Below are 20082 nucleotides of genomic sequence, written 5' to 3'. Positions count from 1 at the left end.
GCTGATGTAATGTCCTCTCCAGTGGCCACGTTGGAGATCCTCCAAGGCAACAAACTCATTTATGCAGTTCTTACTCAGAGACTGACCACAGATCAGTATCAATGCATGACATAGGCACGGTTCATTTCTGTGGTATTTTAGGTTGAGGACGGTAATTTCATTGCAGAATGCTTATCGTTGAATCTGTGTTGAGATGAAATTGACGTGTTAGTTCTAAGACAGCAAACCATAATCTCCGGTCAGCTGACTGTTACTGTCTTGTAACTCTCTGATGTGCACAAGAGCTGACATTATGCTCGTAAAACCTGAGCTTAACCACTTTTCTCTGTGTTTTCCCCTCAAGCAGCTTCAAAGCTCGATTTTAACTTTTTTTTTTTTGTATAGTGACATCATGTTTATATCGAGGGAAATTTTCAAACCCAACCGAAATTTCCTTGTTTTCTGGCTGCAGCTCAACATCAACTAGAAAATATCAAGATGTGCTGTGCATCATTTCGTATACATTTGCCTGTAATTCAGCAGGACATGTTTGGTATCTTTGGAAACCTTGGGACCACAGCTAGAATTTGAAACAGCCTAAATTTCTGTGCAGCAGGCCTTGGTAATACTTTTTCCCCTAAGGGTGGTGAAGATATGAAGTCATTGACTTACATTCATTTTCTACAGTCTCTCTCGAATGTTAGCCATAACCGGCTCATGCCAAACCCTAACCTTCACCAGTGAGCCAAAGTGACCACCCAAGATGTGAAAAATCCCTGTAAACATTAATTATTTTGGTAAATGAGCCCACATGCTAGTTTGCTGGCCAGTTAAACAAAGAACGTTTTGTCTTGGTGTACCTGAGCTGACGTAGTTTAGTACATTTCACTGCATTCAATTTGGAAACACCAGGTCATTCACTTTTAGTCATGGCATTTCTTAATGGACCATGCAGCCCTACGACTGCATCTTTTTTAGACATTTCTCTTGTTTTTGCCTGGTTGGCAGTGAGCTAGTTCTCTAACTCGACGTTTTGGTGCGTTCAGGTGCTGGTGGGGACGTCAGACATCTGGGACTTCCATATCTGGTGTTTAAAATCATTTCCTTCATGGGCTGTTTTGTCCAAAAATCAAACCCAGTTGATAAACCTTGAATGTGGATGTTCTGCAGCGAATTGCGGGTTTCTAAAATGTTACGACATCAGTGGGCACAAAACTTTTTTTTCCTACCACATCGGTGGGTTTAAAAGTCATATTGCATCAATCTCACAGAGTGGAATTTTCTGGCTTTTTGCCTTCATCATGCAACTTGGTGTGTAATTTCCGCATCACTTAACATCCATGTCTCTCTCTCTGTCTGTCTGTCTCTCTGTCTCTCTCTCAGGTTTGCGGTCATAGCCTCGGGATGTGCCAGCTGTCCCAGGTTGGTGTGTCGCAGGGAGGGCTGCGGGGCCGAGTTCTGCTACCACTGCAAACAGGCCTGGCACCCCAACCAGACCTGCGACTCGGCCCGCCAGCAGAGGGCGCAGTCCCTGCACACCCACAGCAACCACTCACCCAGCTACACGCAGGAGCAGGGACCCGGTGAGCGCACACACACGCACACGCACACACACACACACATACACAACCACTCACCCAGCTACACACAGGAGCAGGGACCCGGTGAGCGCGCACACACACTCACACACACTCACACACACTCAACCTCCTGGTGAGTTCTCAAATCATGCAACAGTCAACAGTCAGCTGCAAACATTCACGCACAAGCATCTTCAGAGTGTGTGTGTGTGTGTGTGTGTGTTTCCAGTGAAGACAGAAGTAGACATAAAGTCTTCTCTTCTGGGCATTTGTGTTTTCAAAATATTTTTCGCACCTCTGGGTGCTCCCTGTCTGTTTGTCTGTCTGCCTCTGTCACTCCTCGTCACACATCTGTCTCCTCCCGTCTGTCAGAGCGGCGAGTCAAACCGCAGCTTGCGTCTGCAGCGCCGTCTCTCCACCGCTGGGGGAAGGTGTGAAGTTCAACCAGACATCGGCTGCTATTTATATCACACTTCCCCCTCCTGGTAGTTTCATAACTGCAGCATCTTCTTTTGAACAGCACCAGTAAGAGTAGAGGAGCTTCAGGGTTTAGATGTGTGTGCAGGCATGCATGTGTGTGTGTGTGTGTGTGAGTGTGTGTGTGTTGACGTTAGCCCTGAGGCGGTAAAGCAGCCTCTTGGTTAGACAGAGCTCCCACGGGCCTTGAAGATCAAAGGTCAAAGTTTGTGGATTTGCAAAAAAGCAAAAAGCAGAAAAACAAAAAAGCCTGTGTTTTTACTCGACTGAAACGATGACAATACATCCACTTCAGCCACTCAACTCATGTAGAAAATAGAAAATTATAGCACCACTCTGCATTCAGACTTATCAATGTAAATACCGAGTGAATCAAATAAAAAAAAATTTATTTACTCAAGTAATGAATGAACCTGTGTGAAACTAAGAAGATCATTCTGCTGTTTTTGAATTTTGCCGTATTTCCATCAATACAGGGACAAAATGAAGTTATTTCAGCTTCTGTGTGTGTGTGTGTGTGTGTGTGTGTGTGTGTGTGTGTGTATAAAATGATATGTTCAAGTGTAATTAGGCACAATGTAATTTGTCTGTCCTCTATAGTACTTTACATCGGCTTTTATCCTAGATTTACTGTAGAAATGGAGAGTGATAAAAAAAAAAACATCTATGTCCGTGTGTGTACGCGTGCATGAGTGTGTGCGTCTGTAATCCCACTTTGATTAAAAGTCTATTAAATAAAATCGTCTGGATCTCCTCAGCCCTCCCCCCACCCCCCCACCCCCCTTCTCTCCTTAATGCATCACTTCCAGTCTGCCTCGCTCTGCCAAATATCCAGAGGGGCTGACAACAATAGGCTTGTACTGACTCACAGAAACCAGACCACTCCCTGTCTGTGTGTCTGTCCATACCTGGCATTTATTACACTGGATACAGAGAGAGAGAGGGATAGAGAGAGAGAGAGAGAGAGAGAGAGAGGAGGGGGAGGGACCGAAGGAGAGATTGAAAACACAAGAAAGAGCCGAGGAATGGAAAGTTTACAGAGGAAGAAAGAGAGAAAAAAGAGAAAGAGAGAGAGAGTGTGGGAAGCTGTGTCAGCAGCATACAGAGAGCACAAACAATAACACCCCCCCCCCCACACACACACACACACCCTCCACCCATACGCCCTCCGTCTGCCGAACACGCCCTCTCAGAGCACTGAGTCGGTTCCCAGCATCCCGAGGCTCAGACTCACAGCGTTTGGCTTTTCCTCAAAACGCATCAGAGAACGAACCGCTCCGATCGCCCGATCCATTACTCTGATGAGGTTTGATTTGGATGCCAGGAGAAGAGACACTGAAGACTAAAGAGGCCCTTCAGCTTGAAACGCTTTGCACTGCTCGCATTTTCACGATCTGGAACGTTTTTTTTTTTTTTTTAACAAGACCTAATGAATTCAGAGGAAAAGTTCAAGGTTTTGTTTTGCTTACACTTCTTGACGAAACATAAATGCATTCATACATAAAGTGTGTATTATAGAGTGTGGATACAGGCCAGATTCAGTCACGTTGGCATTATTTTAGTGAATCTCTACTGTAAAATAAATAAAAATGATGGACCTCCTGTCTGTTCTGGTGCTGGAGTTTACGTGACGACGCTGAAGGCAACATGTAGGTTATTTCAGGCGGTCAACGTAACCCAGCTCCAGCGTACATACACAATAAACCTGAAGTCACAATGAGAAATGACTTTTTCAATTTGATAGTTAACTTTCCCTCCCAGGGTATCCACCTGCTTAACAACAAATACTAAAGAATTACTTTTTATTTGTTTTACATCCAAATGTCATTATTCCTACATCCCGAGCATCTTCAGTGGCGACATCCTGCTGAACCAGTTGAGCAAAACCTTCAGACAATAAAAACATCACATATTTTAACAGACATGCCCCCTCTGTCAAATAATACTGCGTTTTTGGTTTTCTTTGTTTTTTACACTTTAAAATTGTTTCAACATTCTTTCAAAATGCTGTAGGAAAGCAAAGGCACTTCTTAACCAGACCCAAAACAAAACAATCAAGGGAAGAATTTTGTTATTATCATTATTATTATTATTTTAACATGGTTTACTTTCTAACTGATGATGTCACTGACCGCTGACCACGCCCCTCTCTCTGTCCCCAGCTGATGACATCAAGCCATGCCCGCGATGCGGCGCTTACATCATCAAGATGAACGACGGGAGCTGCAACCACATGACCTGCGCCGTCTGCGGCTGCGAGTTCTGCTGGCTCTGCATGAAGGAGATCTCCGACCTGCACTACCTCAGGTACACACACACACACACGCGCACACACACACACACACACACACACACACACACACACACTCGCGCTTGAAATGAACAGATGTTTTATGGTGTTGTCTGACTCAGATCTCACTCCCCAGATACTTGCATGTCTAACAATGAGTAACAGACAGTAAACTGTGTGTGTGTGTGTGTGTGTGTGTGTGTGTGTGTGTGTGTGTCATGTCTATGTTTGCCTTCCTTTATTCTCTGTAATGGTGAGTAATTGCCAGTCTCCTGATTTAGTGACTTCTCTCTCTCTCAGTTATATTTTATGGTTTGAGTTTAAGTCCCCGTTCATTCTTACTTCTCCTTTGATGTCGGTTCTGCTTGTTTTCGCGAACATCCGGTAAATTACAAAAACTCTGTGAGGAACTCAGTGGAGATTCAGTTTGATTAATAATTTACAACTCGGTGATTTGATATTATGAATGATTTTCTTTTTTAAAACGATTCAGTTAAAGTTTGTAAACCACAAATTGGGTCAACGATTTGATTCAGTAATTTAGCAGAAATTGTAAATCCACAATTGTAAATAAACATGCAGTAATGTAACACTATTCTTTTTCCTCTGAAATGTGAAAAAAGGATCAGACAACAGATTTACTTTAACGTTATTTATTCTTAAAAAAAAAAACAGTATTTAGGAAAAACAATTCAATTCATAGTGTTCTGTTAGATCATCACAGCAATTCAAAGCACTTTGTGTTGCTTCAGGCCAAAGTCAGAGTGATTGTTTTTTTGTTGATTGACAATAAATAATGTCCAGTCAACAGGCATGTATAAATGAAAATCATGGAGGATAACCTGTAAAGTTTTCAGAACGTGTTTCCTCTTTTAAATCCAGCAGATCGATGCAGTTGAATTTATAATCGACTCATCGATGCTGTGAATGAATCGTTACACCTCCAGTTCACTTTAAGCTTAAACCGCTCACTTTTCCTTTCTTTTCCCTGCTCTCTCCACATTTCCCCTCTCCCCTCAGTCCCTCAGTCACGGCTGCACGTTCTGGGCAAGAAGCCGTGGAGCAGGAAGAAGAAGATCTTGTGGCAGCTGGGCACGCTGATTGGAGCTCCGGTTGGCATCACCCTCATCGCCGGCATCGCCGTGCCCGCCATGGTCATCGGCATCCCCGTCTACGTGGGGCGCAAGGTGAGCAATCTGGTTTTTGGTTTTTTTTTTTAGCCGTTTTTCAGGGCCAACAGCACAAATAAACTTCATTTCCCAGAGCACATCGCTTTAAAGAGAATAAACCTGTGACCCCTGAATGATCCTGCTGAGGGTTGAGAGCTAAAAAAGGCACAAGTGGCATTTTCCTGATTGAATAGCAGAGCAGAAATAAACCTTTAAATCACTTTCTTCTTGTCTCCCATCTCCCTTTTCTCGAGTGTAGCTACATTTTATTTATTATGTTTACAGTCTACTTTTTTCCCTTCCTATCTTTTTGTCACTGTGAGGCGGGTCTGTAAGTGAGCATTTTGATGCAGTGGACGTCTCTAGACTATACAGATGACATATAAACTTGAATTAAACTGAACTGATCAAGAAAACATCAAATTGTATAAAAGATGTTCAGTGCAATTATGTTTTGCAGTTATGCACTCTGGAGTTTGAAGTTTGGGCTCTTGATTCTTTCGGGTTTTCCCCTTCGTTCTGATTTTGGTTGTGATTGCAAAAGTGAAAATGCCACGAAAAGGAAATAATAATCCAGAGAAGCAGAGGGGAATTTGTTTTCAAACTAGCGGGAGCAGAGGGGGAGGGTGTGGCTTCAGGGAAATGATTTAGTGCGGATGAGGTGATGTGCTCATAATTAAAGTCTGATGCCTCGTTCAAGTTTAGCGTGACGTGAAACACGAGAAGGTCATGTTGATGCTCTAAATAAATCCACTTTAAAACTGTTGGAGGGTAATACACATGAAAGATGATGAAAAAAAAAGCATAAGGTAGCCAATGTTTCCATTTCATTTCTTCATCATTTTCAGCTGACAGAGATCTCACACTGAGGATTTTTTTTTTTGTTTTTTTCAACTTCTGCTCACTTCATGTGCAGTTTTTTATCATGTACACACTACAGCAGAAACCAGAAGTGGAAAACCACAGCTTTGGCAATACACGCAGATGTTCTTCAGCATTTCCACAGTTTTTCTTTCACAGTGACTTTCTCTCACTTTCCGGGAATTCACGACCTTGCAGAGTAACAGTGAAACTTGCCTCTTTTGGCGTCAGCTGGGAAGGTTTAGCCCTCATTTTGAAACATGTCAAGAATTTCCTCGGAATGAAGGAAAGTACTTTCAGTTCCCCTGGAAGACCGTGAAACTAATATTTACTCCAACAACCACGCTCAAGTGCTGTATTAACAACAGGCTGTGACTGGGAAACAGGCTTTTGTTGGAGCTGAATGTCAACTCTAGACCTGTAACACAAACTTGGTAAATCAGGGGCTGTAACCGATCTAAAAAACACTGTAATTATCTCAATTTAAATATATCATCTGAATCAAAGGCTGTAAAAAGTATTAAAGCGACTTAATGTATTTGAGATCTTATTCATTCGCCATATTATGGAGTTTTATTTTGATTATCAGACAGTAATACCTGGTCCTTTCGATTTGGTGGTATTTAGTCAAGGTAGAGTGGGAAAGTAATGTATAAAAAATAAGGCAGAAGTATTTAGGTTTTTGTTTTCCTTTTTCTTGGCTGCTAAATTTGCCTTACATGCAGTTCCAGGTGGCCATAAAAAGGTTTTACTTGGGCTTTCCAAAACCTGCAACTATACCAAAAATATTCCACTTACAACTGCAGAGAAGTGATAACATCATGGCTGCGTGAGGTGTCTCTGTTATCAGCCGCTCACTGTGAGACTGGAAATGATCAGTGACAGACACTTAGTGCTAAAACTCACCCACACAGCTGCAAGAGGCAGGCCGCCGCCGCGCTGAGAACTCGGGCTTTGGGCACAGATCTCACAGCACATTGACAAAGCGCTCTCTTGTGGGGGCTTTGTGTAACTGCAGCTTGCAGTGTGTCACGCCTCTGGAAAATTGGCTCAGTGTGTCACAAGTGGTTACCTTATCAGATTAACTGGAAAGTGAAACAGAGTAGTCCCTCCCCTCCCCCCACGCACTGTTTCAGGGTTTTGATCAGATGCTCCCAATCTTGTAGACGATGTTGCAAAACTGTCTGTTCACGAAAGGCCAAGTTCCTTTGACACGAACTAGATCACAAGGCTGATTAAAAAGAAAGGAGACTTTTGTAAAGCGCTGTGTGAAAAAAGACTATCAGTAAAATGCAGATTAAAGAAGATGTCAATTTAAGTGTAATTAGCAATATTAGATATGTGAATTGTTTTTTTTTCTTTCTGTTCAAATTTATGATTAGGGGTTAAAGATCATTTTGTTTGTTGCTGAGTCTGAATGTTTTATGAGTGTAATGGAGTTTCTAATAAGTGGTTAAGAAGTACCAGGTCTGTCTCGGCTCTTGCAAAACCCTTAAAAATAAACACAAAGTTTATGGGACTGGCTTGACGGTAAACGATCTGGTCCAGTGATGAGAACCAAACACCAGAATCATCCACGTGTCCCTGGTAGATAATTTGTTCTGGTGGTGTGTGCTCACACTTTAGGACACACACACACACACACACACCTTGTTTAGTGACAGAAGGAGACTAGCATCACATCCAAAGTGAGAATATAAAAACCTAACAGCTGCTCTGATGGTTAGTGAAGTTAAACAATGGGCAGCTAACTCTTTCATTTTTGCGTGGGAGATAAATCTACATGTAATATACTTTTACTATTATTAGATCTACTACTAATAATAATAATTATGATAATAATAATAATGATTAAAAAAAAAAAAAACATACTATTACCACTAAGAATCAGGGACTACTTCCTCTGTGTCCATAGAAAGTGGAGGTGATGATTGACAGTTAAAAATCACTGAGCGGCAGAAGAAAACATGTTGCTCACCTGAAATAATTCTAAAAATAAACATGACTACATTAGCTACATTGTGTTAATATCTTATTTTAATACTGATCAATTTAAAAGTCTTATAATAAAATACAAATAAAATGTAATGACTAAATGGTGGACCAGGGACACATGGATGATTTCGGTGATCTTCATGATAAAGCTGACAGTTGCTGATGTGTGTTGAAGTGTCTCTGTCCTCGTCCCGTGTTTCAGATCCACGCTCACTACGAGCTGAAGAAGACGTCCCGTCACAGGAGGAACCTGGCCATCACGGGGGGCGTGGCCCTGTCCATCATCACCGCCCCCGTCATCGCGGCCGTCAGCGTCGGTAAGAAGCACAGCAGGACCTTCGGGAAAGAGGAATGAAGCACAGATGATATATGTTGATAGAAGTTGATAGAAGATGACTGAAGTCCCTGCTTAATGATTACGCTTTTACAGAAGGCCTTGTTTACTTTTTAAAGATATGGAACTGGACTTTCAGATATCCCAAAATGGATATATATCAGATTTTGTGAATACATTTTTCCGTTGTCTTGTATCTCTCTCTGTTGTCCAGTCTCTTCGTCTCTTTTCACCGTCTTGCTCCCTTGCTTTTTCTCTCTTGCCTTTTAGCTTCATTTTTATATCCTGTGAATTTTATTGGCATGATATATATGTCCATCTATCTAAACAAAATTCAGGCATAGAAATGGCAACAAAACATACAACAAAATGTTAAATTCCACAAGAACTCTAAATCAGGACACAGAGAATCTGCGCCCACTATTTCCTCTCATGTTTTCTCTGCAAGTCTCTCTCTGAAAAAAAGAGACAGGAAAAAAATGTGAAGGGTAACATTAAATTCATTTATCCCCTCTCCCTCCCCCCTCTCCCTTCCTCAGGCATCGGGTGCCCATCATGTTGGCGTACGTTTACGGCGTGGTGCCCATCTCTCTGTGCCGAGGCGGGGGCTGCGGGGTCAGCAGAGGGAAGGGCCGGGGCGTGCGGATAGACTTCGATGAGGACGACGGGCCAATCACAGGTGAGAAAACTGATGATTTCATGTCCTGCAAACAAGAGGAGCAGGATATTGTTACTGGATCAGTGTTACTCTGTTTTTAGGCCAGAGCTCTGGTGCCACAATGGAAACATGTTTATTAGTCCTTTTTGGGTTGAAATCATCATAAGTCAACTCTGAAGGATATATTCATGTGCAAAGTAAACAATTAAAAGATTCACTTAATTGCACACACAAATCATTTCTCTGCCTCACTCTGTGTGCAGTGGCAGACGCGTGGCGAGCCCTGAAGTCCCCCAGTCTTGGTGAGAGCAGCCTGGACGGGGCAGCCAGCGGTCTCAGCACCACCTCCCCCAGTGAGGGCCTCTCTGTGGCCCCCGGGGCCCTGGGTGAGACCCCACACTTCAACACCCTGGCAGGAGGCGCCCTGGGGACCCGCACCGGCAAGTACAGCAGGTAAGGGCAGGGGAAAAGGATCTGAAAGCTTTCCTATGTGACGAATGAGTGTTTTTGCATAACATGTAGACTCAGAGCTGTAATGTGTTTAATATGAAACATGTCAAGTTGTGTGATCGTCGGTGTGCGATGTGCAGTGGGGCATGTTGTTTTTTGCCCTCCATTCATAACATAAAGCACTTCAGCGAGGAAATACTGAACATTTTAGCTGATGAATATAATGATCTCTGCCCTCGTCCAGGCTGGAGGTGCAGGCAGGGGAGCTGGCTAAAGAGTCAGCCCAGAGGGAGACAGGCAGCCTGGGGGCAGGAAGCGATTGTGCCAGCACCCGAGGCATGGCCGGATCCATCATCTCCTCCTACACACTACCTGATAGGTGACTGAGGAGAGCTGCTCCTTCTTCTTCTTTGGTGTTTTTGCGTTCCCTCTGTTCCCTCTGTTTTTCTTGTAATTCCCCTTTTCTGATCAGTTCACTTCTCATGTGTCTTTGGCGTCTTTGGTTACGCCTCACCCTGTAATTCTTTTGTTTGCCTCTTGTGTTCTCGTCTTTTGTCATCCTGTCTGGTGTCTTTTCTCGTCTTTCTCTTCTGTCTCCATCTCTCTGTTTTTCTTGTCACTCTCTGTCACTCACACACACAAACCGGCTCCTGTCAGGTGTCAGGTTTCAGCTCCATCTATCACTGCATCAGGTGTGATTTGGTGTGATGGGATTGAGATAACAGAATTAGGGCTAATTGATGACTTGGCAGGTCGACGCCTTGATCTCATAATGTTTCCGCTGCAGCAACACCTCGAACCACATAAACCCATCTTTAGATTAGTGAGAGCTTTACATAGCAGACTCTGACCTGGTTCCTCATCTTGATAAAAAATACTGCAGGAAAAAAAATCATGTTGTCTGCATCGGATGCCGTTGGAGGAAATCTTGAAGTTTACAGTTTGTCATTTCAAATCAAATGGGCTTTATTGGCATGAAATACAAACACACTTGGTGCCAATGAAAATGATATAGATAGAGACAACAGACAGCACAAATTAAAGAGGAGAAAAGTAGTTCTCAAAGCAGTTAGTAGATCCTATTTGCCAAGTATTTTCACTGGGTTTCCATTGCAAGTTTCATAACCATAAGGTCAATGAAAATCATTTAAAATCCAGGATGAAATTCAAATTCACTTAAAATTGGAATTAAAAATGTCAGTGTTGCGAAGCTGTTTATGGAAATGTGTGAAAAGAGGAATTTTTTATGTTAACATCGGTGATGTCTCGCCTGTTAAACTGCTGTGTGTGTAAATCTTGTTTCTCCTGTCCGGCTCCTCTCTGCAGGGAGTGCACCAACCTGGAGATCCAGGTGGACATCGAGACCAAACCCAGCCATCTCTGCCTGACCAGCGAAGAGGACCTAACCCCGCCCCAGGGCTCTGCCGCCATGGCAACCGCCTCAGGAGGGGAGGAGCCCCAGGACTGCAGCTCCAGAAGGGGCGGGGCCTTGTCCGGCTCGGCGTTAGGACTGTCGCCGGGGGCGTCGATCAGGGAGGGGCTTCGCGACGTCACCCTGGCCCAGCCGGAGAGCATCCGCAGCGACCTGGAGATGTCGGACACGCAGTCCGACGACATCGCCGAGCTGACGTCAGACGACTGTGACTCGCCTCACCCCAAAAGCTGTCGCCCGCCGTCCGCCCAGCAACCCCAGCCCCCCTCCTGCCGCCCCCTGAACCCCTCCACCGAAGGCCTTCACTGTCCGCAGACAGCAACGTCATCCTTTACGTCTGAGAGAAGAGCGGCTCTCAGGATTGCACAAAAACAAACTGACCACCGTCCTCCTCCCGCCGACAACAACCATGTGTTTCAGCTTTCCCAGACTTCATAGCTTTTCTCCTGTCGTCGTTTCTCTTTTGCTGCTTTTTCGACTCACAGGCACCGCCTTATCCGCGGACAGCCTTCGTTTACTTTCGTCTGTCTGTCTTATCTATCGACCTGTCAATCTCCTCACTGAGTAAATTGTCAGGGTTCTACCTCTGAGATTTATAAGATGACGATTTATGTTTACTTCTTGGTGCAAAATGCCTTGGCTACTCAAGCAAAAAAATAACAAAAACAATAACAAAAAAAAAAAAAAAACAAGATGTGAGGTACAATTTTGCGACAAGAAATATTGCAAAAACGAAACGGTGAAACAAGGTGACATGTCACCAAGCACAGCAGTGGGTGAAGGATTGTGAGGAAAATAGATTTGTACTGAGGACGAAGGGAAGTTTATAACTGTGTGTGAATGAATGTGGACTTTGTACTCGGCTCTGTGGGCTTTATTTTCTTCTTTTTTTTTCCTATATACCCAAAATGACCTTGAAAACTTGTAATTTCCCGTGTGCATGAGTCTGCATGAGCTGCGTCTTGTGTGGCAGGTGGAAAAGGGCAACACGTTTCCTGTTACACGGGTGAGAGACGAGTTTGCACAGAGAATCAGAGTCCAGAATCACCGAATCGTACAAGTGAACGAGTTCTGGCAATGACGTGAAAGCACTGTTCTGAAATCATCCGCTCTATTTTATTATAATCTAGCCTTTCCTTCATTTCTGTTGTGTTTTATCATACTAATCCAGCTGCTTTCAAACTTCTTCATGATCCAGACCCCCCAGGCTGACTTTAATTAAGTCACAGATCCCGATTTGAGGTGATTCTGACCCTGAATTGTAAAGATATTTGGGTCGTTTTTAGGAATTAAATTGTTTGGATGTCGAAGTTGAGCACTGACAAATAGATTTTAAAGATTAAATGTAATGTTAAAATAATTTCTAGTGAATTAAATTTCAGTGAAATTGAACTATTCCTCATTTTGCTGAAGCCCGCTCCAGGATACCTCTTCCGTTCTATTCGTTTCTGTTCTATTTTGTTGTCGCGTTGTCAGAACTCGTTCACTGCATGGCTCTGGTGTGTTTCAGGCGTCTGGATCAGTGTGTGTGACTACACAAACACACAGAGAGACTCAACACACACACCAACCGGCTCGTTGGCTGTCTCACCCAATGTTTTGTGTGTGTGTGTGTGTGTGTGTGTGTGTGCTTGAGAGAGCGACAGCGATTCCTTTTCACACACCAACTAAAGTAAAAGTGAGGATGATAAATTCACAAGACACAAGATGGAATGGGCTCTGGGTGAATGTATTTGTTTGTCCCACTAACTGATTGTGTTTTTTTGTTTGTTTGTTTGTTTGTTTTTTGAATGAGCACTCGTGCACTTTATCTCAAATGTCCGTCTTTGTTTTTGCTATTCATTGTTGTCTGTTGCTATAAGTGAGTTTACTTCCATTTGCATATGAAATGTCTGTGGTACAACCAAAATAATCACTTACCAGGAAGCCTCTTATGTTGGATGTAACCTGAAGAGTTTTGCTCCAACACATTATTTCCATTTTTGAGGAGGAGGATGGGGGGTTGCTTTCCTTTCTTAAGTTTGCCATTTAATATTTCTGACATATAAGGGATGTGATGTGTTAGTGTCATCATATTTATGATCCAAGGATTTGACTTTATCTTCTATCTTTAATAAAAGATCAACTTTTTTTTTTATATTTTCTTCGATTCATTTTGTTCTAATGATTATTTTGTAAGACTAAGTGTCACTTTTTTCCCCTCCCAAAATGGTAGATATCTTCTTTTGGAGCAAAACTCTTCAAATTTTAATGCTGATGAGCTCTTTTTAATCATACTCAATAGCCTGAATTGTTTCCTAGCTTTCTATCACCTTTGTGCTTCAGTTTAAAAACAACAACAACAACAAAAACAACAACGGGGTTTTACCAGGCGTTTCCTTCTTTAACCTACGAGGAAGCGACTTGGGAACCCTCTCATCTCAGAGTAGCTTTATGGATTTGGCTGCTCGTATGACCGGGCGGCGCCCCGTGTGGTCGGCTGAGGATGTGACCAGCTGCCACTGGTTTCTGCCCGCCTGTGAGAAAACACACGAATGTACCACAGAGGGACACTGAACTTCCTAGAAGAGGCTGAAGGAGGGGTGATGAAAATGTCTTATTAAGAAACGCAGGTGATCCTGTCCTTATTTGAAAGGTTTAGAGTATATAGATAGCAATATTTAAGTGTTATTATATGTGTATTTCCTGGCACTGTTAAAGCCCTGCTGCGTTGTACATGCAGGACTGTGAAAGACTTCTTGTGGACCTTTTGGGGAAAAAAAAAAAATAAACACAATCTTCTGTTGCACCAAAGCACCGACTCTTTGTCAATTACAGTGTGTGAGTGAAAATCAAATGAAAGCTACTGATCTCTGTATAACTGTGTAATCACTGGAATCGTACCCAAGACAGGTCAAATATTCTGGTGAAACTGGGATCCAACTTTATGTTATGTTTTCCTGCAGTGAAAGACAGCCTGAATAAAATACACAGAATCCTAAAACATATATATACACTCAGTGGCCACTTTATTACTTGTGCCTGCATAATCTAATCTAATCCAATCCACATGTTGTGCCATAAAGTTTCCTTTCCTGCTGCCTATAATGCTCAGCTTTTCTTTTTGTCACAGTAACAGAGGTGTCCATTCAATTCTATGTTTGGCATTGAGCTCGTAGTTAGTGGTGGACTGCATTTTAGTGACAGGTGTTTCCACTATTCTGTCTCCTCTCATTGTATATGAATAGGAAAGGACAAAACATTAGAAACACCTCTCAGTATAACGTAGTCCAGTACAAGACCTCTGCAAAGTACAACCTCAGTAATAAACACAGAATTAAATTCACACGTTCTCCACATAAACTAAACATAAACTTAGGGTATGGTGTGGAATAAATAATGACAATCTATATCATATTATATTATATTATATTATATTGCGTTTGACAACATCTGAAAGTAAAAAAGTAAAATGAAGCTTTTTTCTGATTTGACGACTAGGTGGCGACAGCTCCCGGCAACACTGCCGTAAACACGATATCTTTCTTCACAACACAATCTTCTCCTTTACGGCCGTGTTTTGTGCTACCGTAAAGCGAAACGCGTGGATCCGGAGAAGGTTAAAGTGACTCCGACAACACACGGTAAATAAAGAGATTTTTCTCACGCGTTAGCGCGGTTTTAGGGAAGTTTTCGTTAATCTGGTGGATTGTAAAGAGCGTGTAGTGTTTGAGGGCCGCAGCCGGATGCGACCCGCGGCTGGCCGGCGGGTCGGGAGCTCGGCCTCGGCCTCGGCCCGTCAAGGGCTCCGAGCCGCGGACCCAGAGCTGCAGCCTGAACCCAGAGACAAGGATAAAGATAAAGATAAAAAATAAAGATAAATGAACGGAGACACCTCGGTTTGTGTCAGGCTCCGGTGGTGTTAATCCAGATTATAACGCTTGTCTGCCGGTGTATTCTTAATTTACAGGAAAAATCCCAGATCAGACGGCTAATCCAGCTAGCTAACGTTAGCTCCTAAGACTGAACAGAGAGAAACCATAATATAATATGTTAAAATGTCATAATTTATATTATTTTATATATAAACATATGCAGGCGGACCAGGGATTTACCTGACAGCATCATACATCAGTCTGATAGTCTGTCAGAATACACATCCAGATTATATAAAGCCTACATATTTTATTCTGCAGGTATTTTGCGGATGTATTTCATCACACATGTCTAGTCTGTGCAAAGATTCAAAGGTGAAAGCTCTGTATTCTAGGTATTCTACAGCTGTAAGTTAGTATATTTCATTTTTGATTACTCTTACAGGCTATGCACGGGTTTTTAAATCTATAAATTTCTCTCCTAGTGTTGAGAGGTATGTTTTCATTAGTCTGCTACTGTAACTGGGGGTTATGTGCTTGCAGGTCATATCTTAGTCAAACCCTTTGAGGTGGAAATGTGTTCTTGGGTCACCTGCCTGTGGAGAATGACAGATAATAAATAAATGATAATTATTGTAGTCAGAGTCAGAATCAGAAGTACTTTATTGATTCCCCCCAGTGGAAATTGGGTCAGTTGCTCAAATTCTCAAGAGAAGAATTAAATAATAAGAAATAGAAGATAACAAATATAAAAATGTGTGCCTTAGAGATTTGTTTAAAAATCTAAATATGTGCTTTAATCCTGTGCAACATTACAACAATAAATACAGAAATAAGACACAGAGCATATGTAAAAAACAAACAAAAAAACAAAACAAAAAAAAAAACAGTCTACCTATATATACAGTGATTGCATTGATGAATTGTTGTCAAGTCCTGCAGGTATAAATTATCACACAGTTCACTGGTTAAATAAACAGTGAAATAGTGTACAGTATGCAGTCTTGTGTAGCCACACTGTCTGTCTCACTCTCTGTGAGTGCTGCGTGCAGAGCGGGGATTTATCCAGAAAAATGCTTCTGACAAAAAAAAAAAAAAAATGCTCGGGGTGCCCACCCTTCACCTCTCAGACACGGTTATTCCAGGCTAATCTGTGTCTCCCCTCTGTCTCCCCTCTCCTCCCTCCACTGCACTACATCACATCTGCGACATCACTCTTCATCCCCGTCCCTCCCTCTCCTTCGTCAGCTTCACCATGCCGTTTGTGGACCTGCAGTCGCGGCTTGGCGTCAACCTGGACCGCTGGCTCCTGCTGCAGAGCGGAGAGCAGCCTCACAAGCGGGCGTCGCGCTGCCACGCCTTTGAGAAGGAGTGGATCGAATGCTCCCACGGCATCGGGCAGACCCGCGCCAAGCAGGAGTGCAAAGTGGAGTTTGAGGACTTCTACGAGTGCATGCACCGGCAGAAGACGGTGAGTTTGTTTGGGGGAGGAGGCCTGGATTTGTTTTTTTCCAGTTCTGCTGTGTTATTTTTATTCTTGTGACAGTGACAGTAGACAGAGACAGGAAAACCAGGACAGAGAGAGGCAACAAAATCAGACCCTGCGCTGTTTAAGGAGCAAGATATTGCAACAAAGTTCTCGGAGACATCAGGACAGTCCACAGTCATTGTGGTTAATGTAGATGTTATGTCTTTTTTGCATGTCAGTACAGATGACATGCAGCTCACACACTGTAATCCTCCAATACAGAGGGGAAAAAATCAATAGGCTACCAGGCAATGTGCCAAACATACCATAAACATGACTGGGGCGGCAGCAGTCATTGTGCTGGACATCTTCCATCTGAGAGTGCAATGAGAGGGAGTCTCTTGGATAAATAAAGGAAAACAAGCCCTCTATTTGGCTTGGGCTTTTTAATTTTTGACTTCTTGCCCTCTTGTCAGATGAGTCCGCCCATCTGTTAATGGCCCACTAAGATCTTGATTTGTACTCAAAAATTAATTTTAGATCTTCTCAAAACACAAAATACACCAGATCTTTCCCCAGTCATATGGGTCCACTGGTTTTGCTGTAATCTGCATGCTGCTGCTGCCTCAGTCAATTGCTACTAGTCAGCTGCTAACAATAAACTGCCAGATTATTGTACAGATTTTAAGGCAGCAGCTAAAGATGATTTTCATTGTCAGTCAGCCTATTTATTATTTTTCTGATTATTAATATAGTCTGTAAAGTGTCAAAAATAATGACTTGGGCTCATTAGTTAGCAGAGCCCAAAGTGATGTCCTCATATTATTTTCTTAGTCTGACCAGCAGACAAAAACCAGTTGTATAAATTTTAATGATATGAACAGAGAAAAGTAAATAAATCTTTTAATCCTAGTGGCTTTAGTGAAGCTTGAATCAGAAAATGTTCAGGAATTTTACTTGATGAATTACCACAACCATCAGTTGATTATCAAAACTGATTAATTTTCTGTTTGATGAATCTACCAACGGTTGCAGCACTAATGCAGTTTGGTGTGACGGAGGTGGAGGGAAGAAGAGAAACCAGCATCTATCAGGGATCAAAAATGTGTTTCAGTCAGAAATGAAAAGTCTGATCCTCTCAGTGAAGTCAGAGTGGACGTAAGGCCATCTCTGACAGCAGAGTGTGTCAGCAGAGAAGAGACTGACAGGCTGCAGCAGCAGGAACGCCCTTGCCTCGATCCAGGCTGGCGGACGAGTCCAGATTGAGGAGGCGGCTCAGATGCAGATGAAATAAATTTCTTATTCCGGATGAGTGTCAGCTGAGCGGCACTCAGTGTCGTGACGTGACGTATTCATGCTTGAAAGTTTGCAACAGGTGTCTGTCTCTATTAAAGATGTTATGTGTTGCAGTTCAGCATCCATACCTCATTACCTTATTGATTTTGAAACAGCTCTAGACTAAACATAGTGTTCTGAAAAAAGTTTGGACTGAGTGTAAAATATTTTTATAAATCATGAATCCTCTCTCCCTTTCTTTTGCCTTTCTTTCCTCTTATGTTCCCTTTTTCCTCTTCTCCTCCCTGCAGCACCAGAGGCTGCACGCGATTCGTCAGCAGCGTGACAAGATGGTGAAGGAGGGCACCTACACACCCCCACCCCACCACTCAGGCCAGCCAGACCAGTCGCCATGAGGGAACACACACTGTCTGCCAGCCCATCTTGTGTATAGTAACTCAGATATCACTATTGCCCTGTACAAGTTTGCAAATAAATGTTATCATAGACTGTCATCTTCTTCTCTTCTGTCTTTTAGTGTAGGGAAATGTGTGCAGAGGGTATGAATGAAAGTGAACGACAGGCAGAGGTGAAGGAATGTCTGTGTCTTTTTTCTCTTAAGGATTGCTCAAAGAAATATGATCGGATTTGAAAATTTTAGCTATATTTTGAATTTTTATACCTATGAAAGCTGTAGGCTCCTACATAAGCCAGGTTACAAGTGTCTGAAGTACTTAAACCAGAAGAAAGAAAACCCAGTAGGCTCACTTGCAGTACAAATGGAGACATCAATTCAGTTTATTTGGAAACCTTAGTGGAGATTTTTAGTCAGAAACAGGTTTATAAAATCCACACACAATAAATGTACGCAGTAAAATAATAAAATAAAATGAAAATACATTTCAAACAATGCAAGGGCGAATATCAGTGCACCAGACATAGAAGTATCAGCAAAGAGGGGGTTTCACCTGTTCAGTGCTTTACTATTTTTATAGTTTTTAAAATTAAAAAAAATGAAATGTAGGTGTTATTTCTATTTATTGCATTGAGTGTGACATGATGTGTGCTTACTAGTAAGTTTATCTCAGCTGTTCTGTGTTACTGCATTAGTGAACCTGATGAAGCAAAACTTCAAAATCCCTATACTGTTTTTTTTCCCTCTTGCATTATGAAAAATTGACAAATATTTGAAGCCAGTCATCTATTAGTGATCACATGTGGTGGACATGCAGGTTTTACCTTGCATGTGCAGGTTAAATGGCCTCTGATGAATAATTTAACAATTAATTGTCAACTGCAACCCATTATGTAGTCCACTTAGCTCTGCTTTGGCTGTAAATAGGGAATTAAAGCATGTGTGTTTGTCAGCTAACTGGACAGACATCCGCTGCACTCCATTTTCTTCACCCACTGACCTCCTCGTAGTAAACTGCTCACTGGATTAGTGAATAAACACTCCCAAGGGCCCGCTGATCAACTCAAATGAGAGATGGATATGAATTGGATGCTCTCTGACATCCCTGATTCAATTAACAGTGTTTAAGTCACATTGATGCGGTTAGGAGGGTCTGCCTGCTGCCACAAGATGGCGCTAAGACCTCATAATAAAGAAGGAGCAACCTAAGCTTCAGGTTTCTATGAGCTTTTTCTATTAAAGTGAAGTATTTTCTCAGATATCTGGTTTTTTTTTTTTTTTTTTTTTTTAAACAATCATGCATTTATTGTATGCTGTTTTCATGGACACTTTTACTCAAAATATCTTAAACTGTCATGACTGCACACATCTGCAACATAGCTGGCCCAGGTGGGGACTGAACCCCTAACCATGGCAGAATTAATGCCTTTATCTGTCCATTGAATTACATTAAGTACTTATGAAATAAACAGGAATTTTCATATTGACACAGCATAACTGATAACACCTTTAAATATATAATTTTAATATTTGTAAATATAATTTTTTGACATTTTTTTTTGCACATTTTCATTTTTTTTTAGCTTTTTCATTATTATTATGTTTTTACTAATGCCCTGGTAACTTTTTCTAGTATGCCTTTTTTCCAATTTTTTAGAGATCAAGTCATTTGTTCAGGTTTCAAAGGTTTAAGAGGCATGGTCTTATGTTAGTGTTGTCCAGAATTAGAGACAAGTTCCAGGTTCACTTCCCTCAAACACTAAACCTTGAGCAGAACACCAAAGCCGCCGCCTGCCTGCTCATTACAGCTCACTCTGGATAAAACAATCAGCCACATTAGCATTG

General features: G+C 42.2%; 2 protein-coding genes across 2 annotated transcripts in view; both read left to right on the top strand.

The window, feature by feature from the left end:
- The window catches only part of rnf19b (ring finger protein 19B), a 41440-nt gene extending 27422 nt beyond the window's left edge, over positions 1-14018 (top strand). Inside the window, 9 exon segments of the mRNA XM_030063605.1 lie at positions 1363-1562; positions 4199-4343; positions 5347-5513; positions 8554-8668; positions 9225-9364; positions 9607-9796; positions 10038-10172; positions 11120-11537; positions 11540-14018. Of these exon segments, the coding sequence (XP_029919465.1) occupies positions 1363-1562; positions 4199-4343; positions 5347-5513; positions 8554-8668; positions 9225-9364; positions 9607-9796; positions 10038-10172; positions 11120-11537; positions 11540-11566 (1537 nt within the window). The 3' untranslated portion in view covers positions 11567-14018.
- A 701-nt stretch (positions 14019-14719) lies between these two features.
- On the top strand, positions 14720-18337 carry ndufs5 (NADH:ubiquinone oxidoreductase subunit S5). Its single transcript, XM_030064425.1, has 3 exons — positions 14720-14848; positions 16328-16550; positions 18134-18337. Exons 2-3 carry the CDS (start codon positions 16335-16337, stop codon positions 18236-18238), a joined length of 321 nt encoding a protein of 106 aa, XP_029920285.1. The 5' UTR covers positions 14720-14848; positions 16328-16334; the 3' UTR covers positions 18239-18337.
- The last annotated feature ends 1745 nt before the right edge of the window (positions 18338-20082 follow it).

This window comes from Myripristis murdjan, chromosome 11 (assembly GCF_902150065.1).
Source record: "Myripristis murdjan chromosome 11, fMyrMur1.1, whole genome shotgun sequence".
Lineage (NCBI taxonomy): Eukaryota > Metazoa > Chordata > Actinopteri > Holocentriformes > Holocentridae > Myripristis > Myripristis murdjan.
Note: the sequence above shows the minus strand (reverse complement) of the source record. Positions and strands in the feature narration are given on the sequence as shown.

What these genes read in the sequence shown, in the direction of transcription:
- ndufs5 (XM_030064425.1), top strand. Translation starts at nt 16,335, where the DNA reads ATGCCGTTTGTGGACCTGCAGTCGCGGCTTGGCGTCAACCTGGACCGC. An exon ending in GCATGCACCGGCAGAAGACG is followed by an intron (nt 16,551 to 18,133) that starts GTGAGTTTGTTT and finishes TCCTCCCTGCAG; the next exon opens with CACCAGAGGCTGCACGCGAT.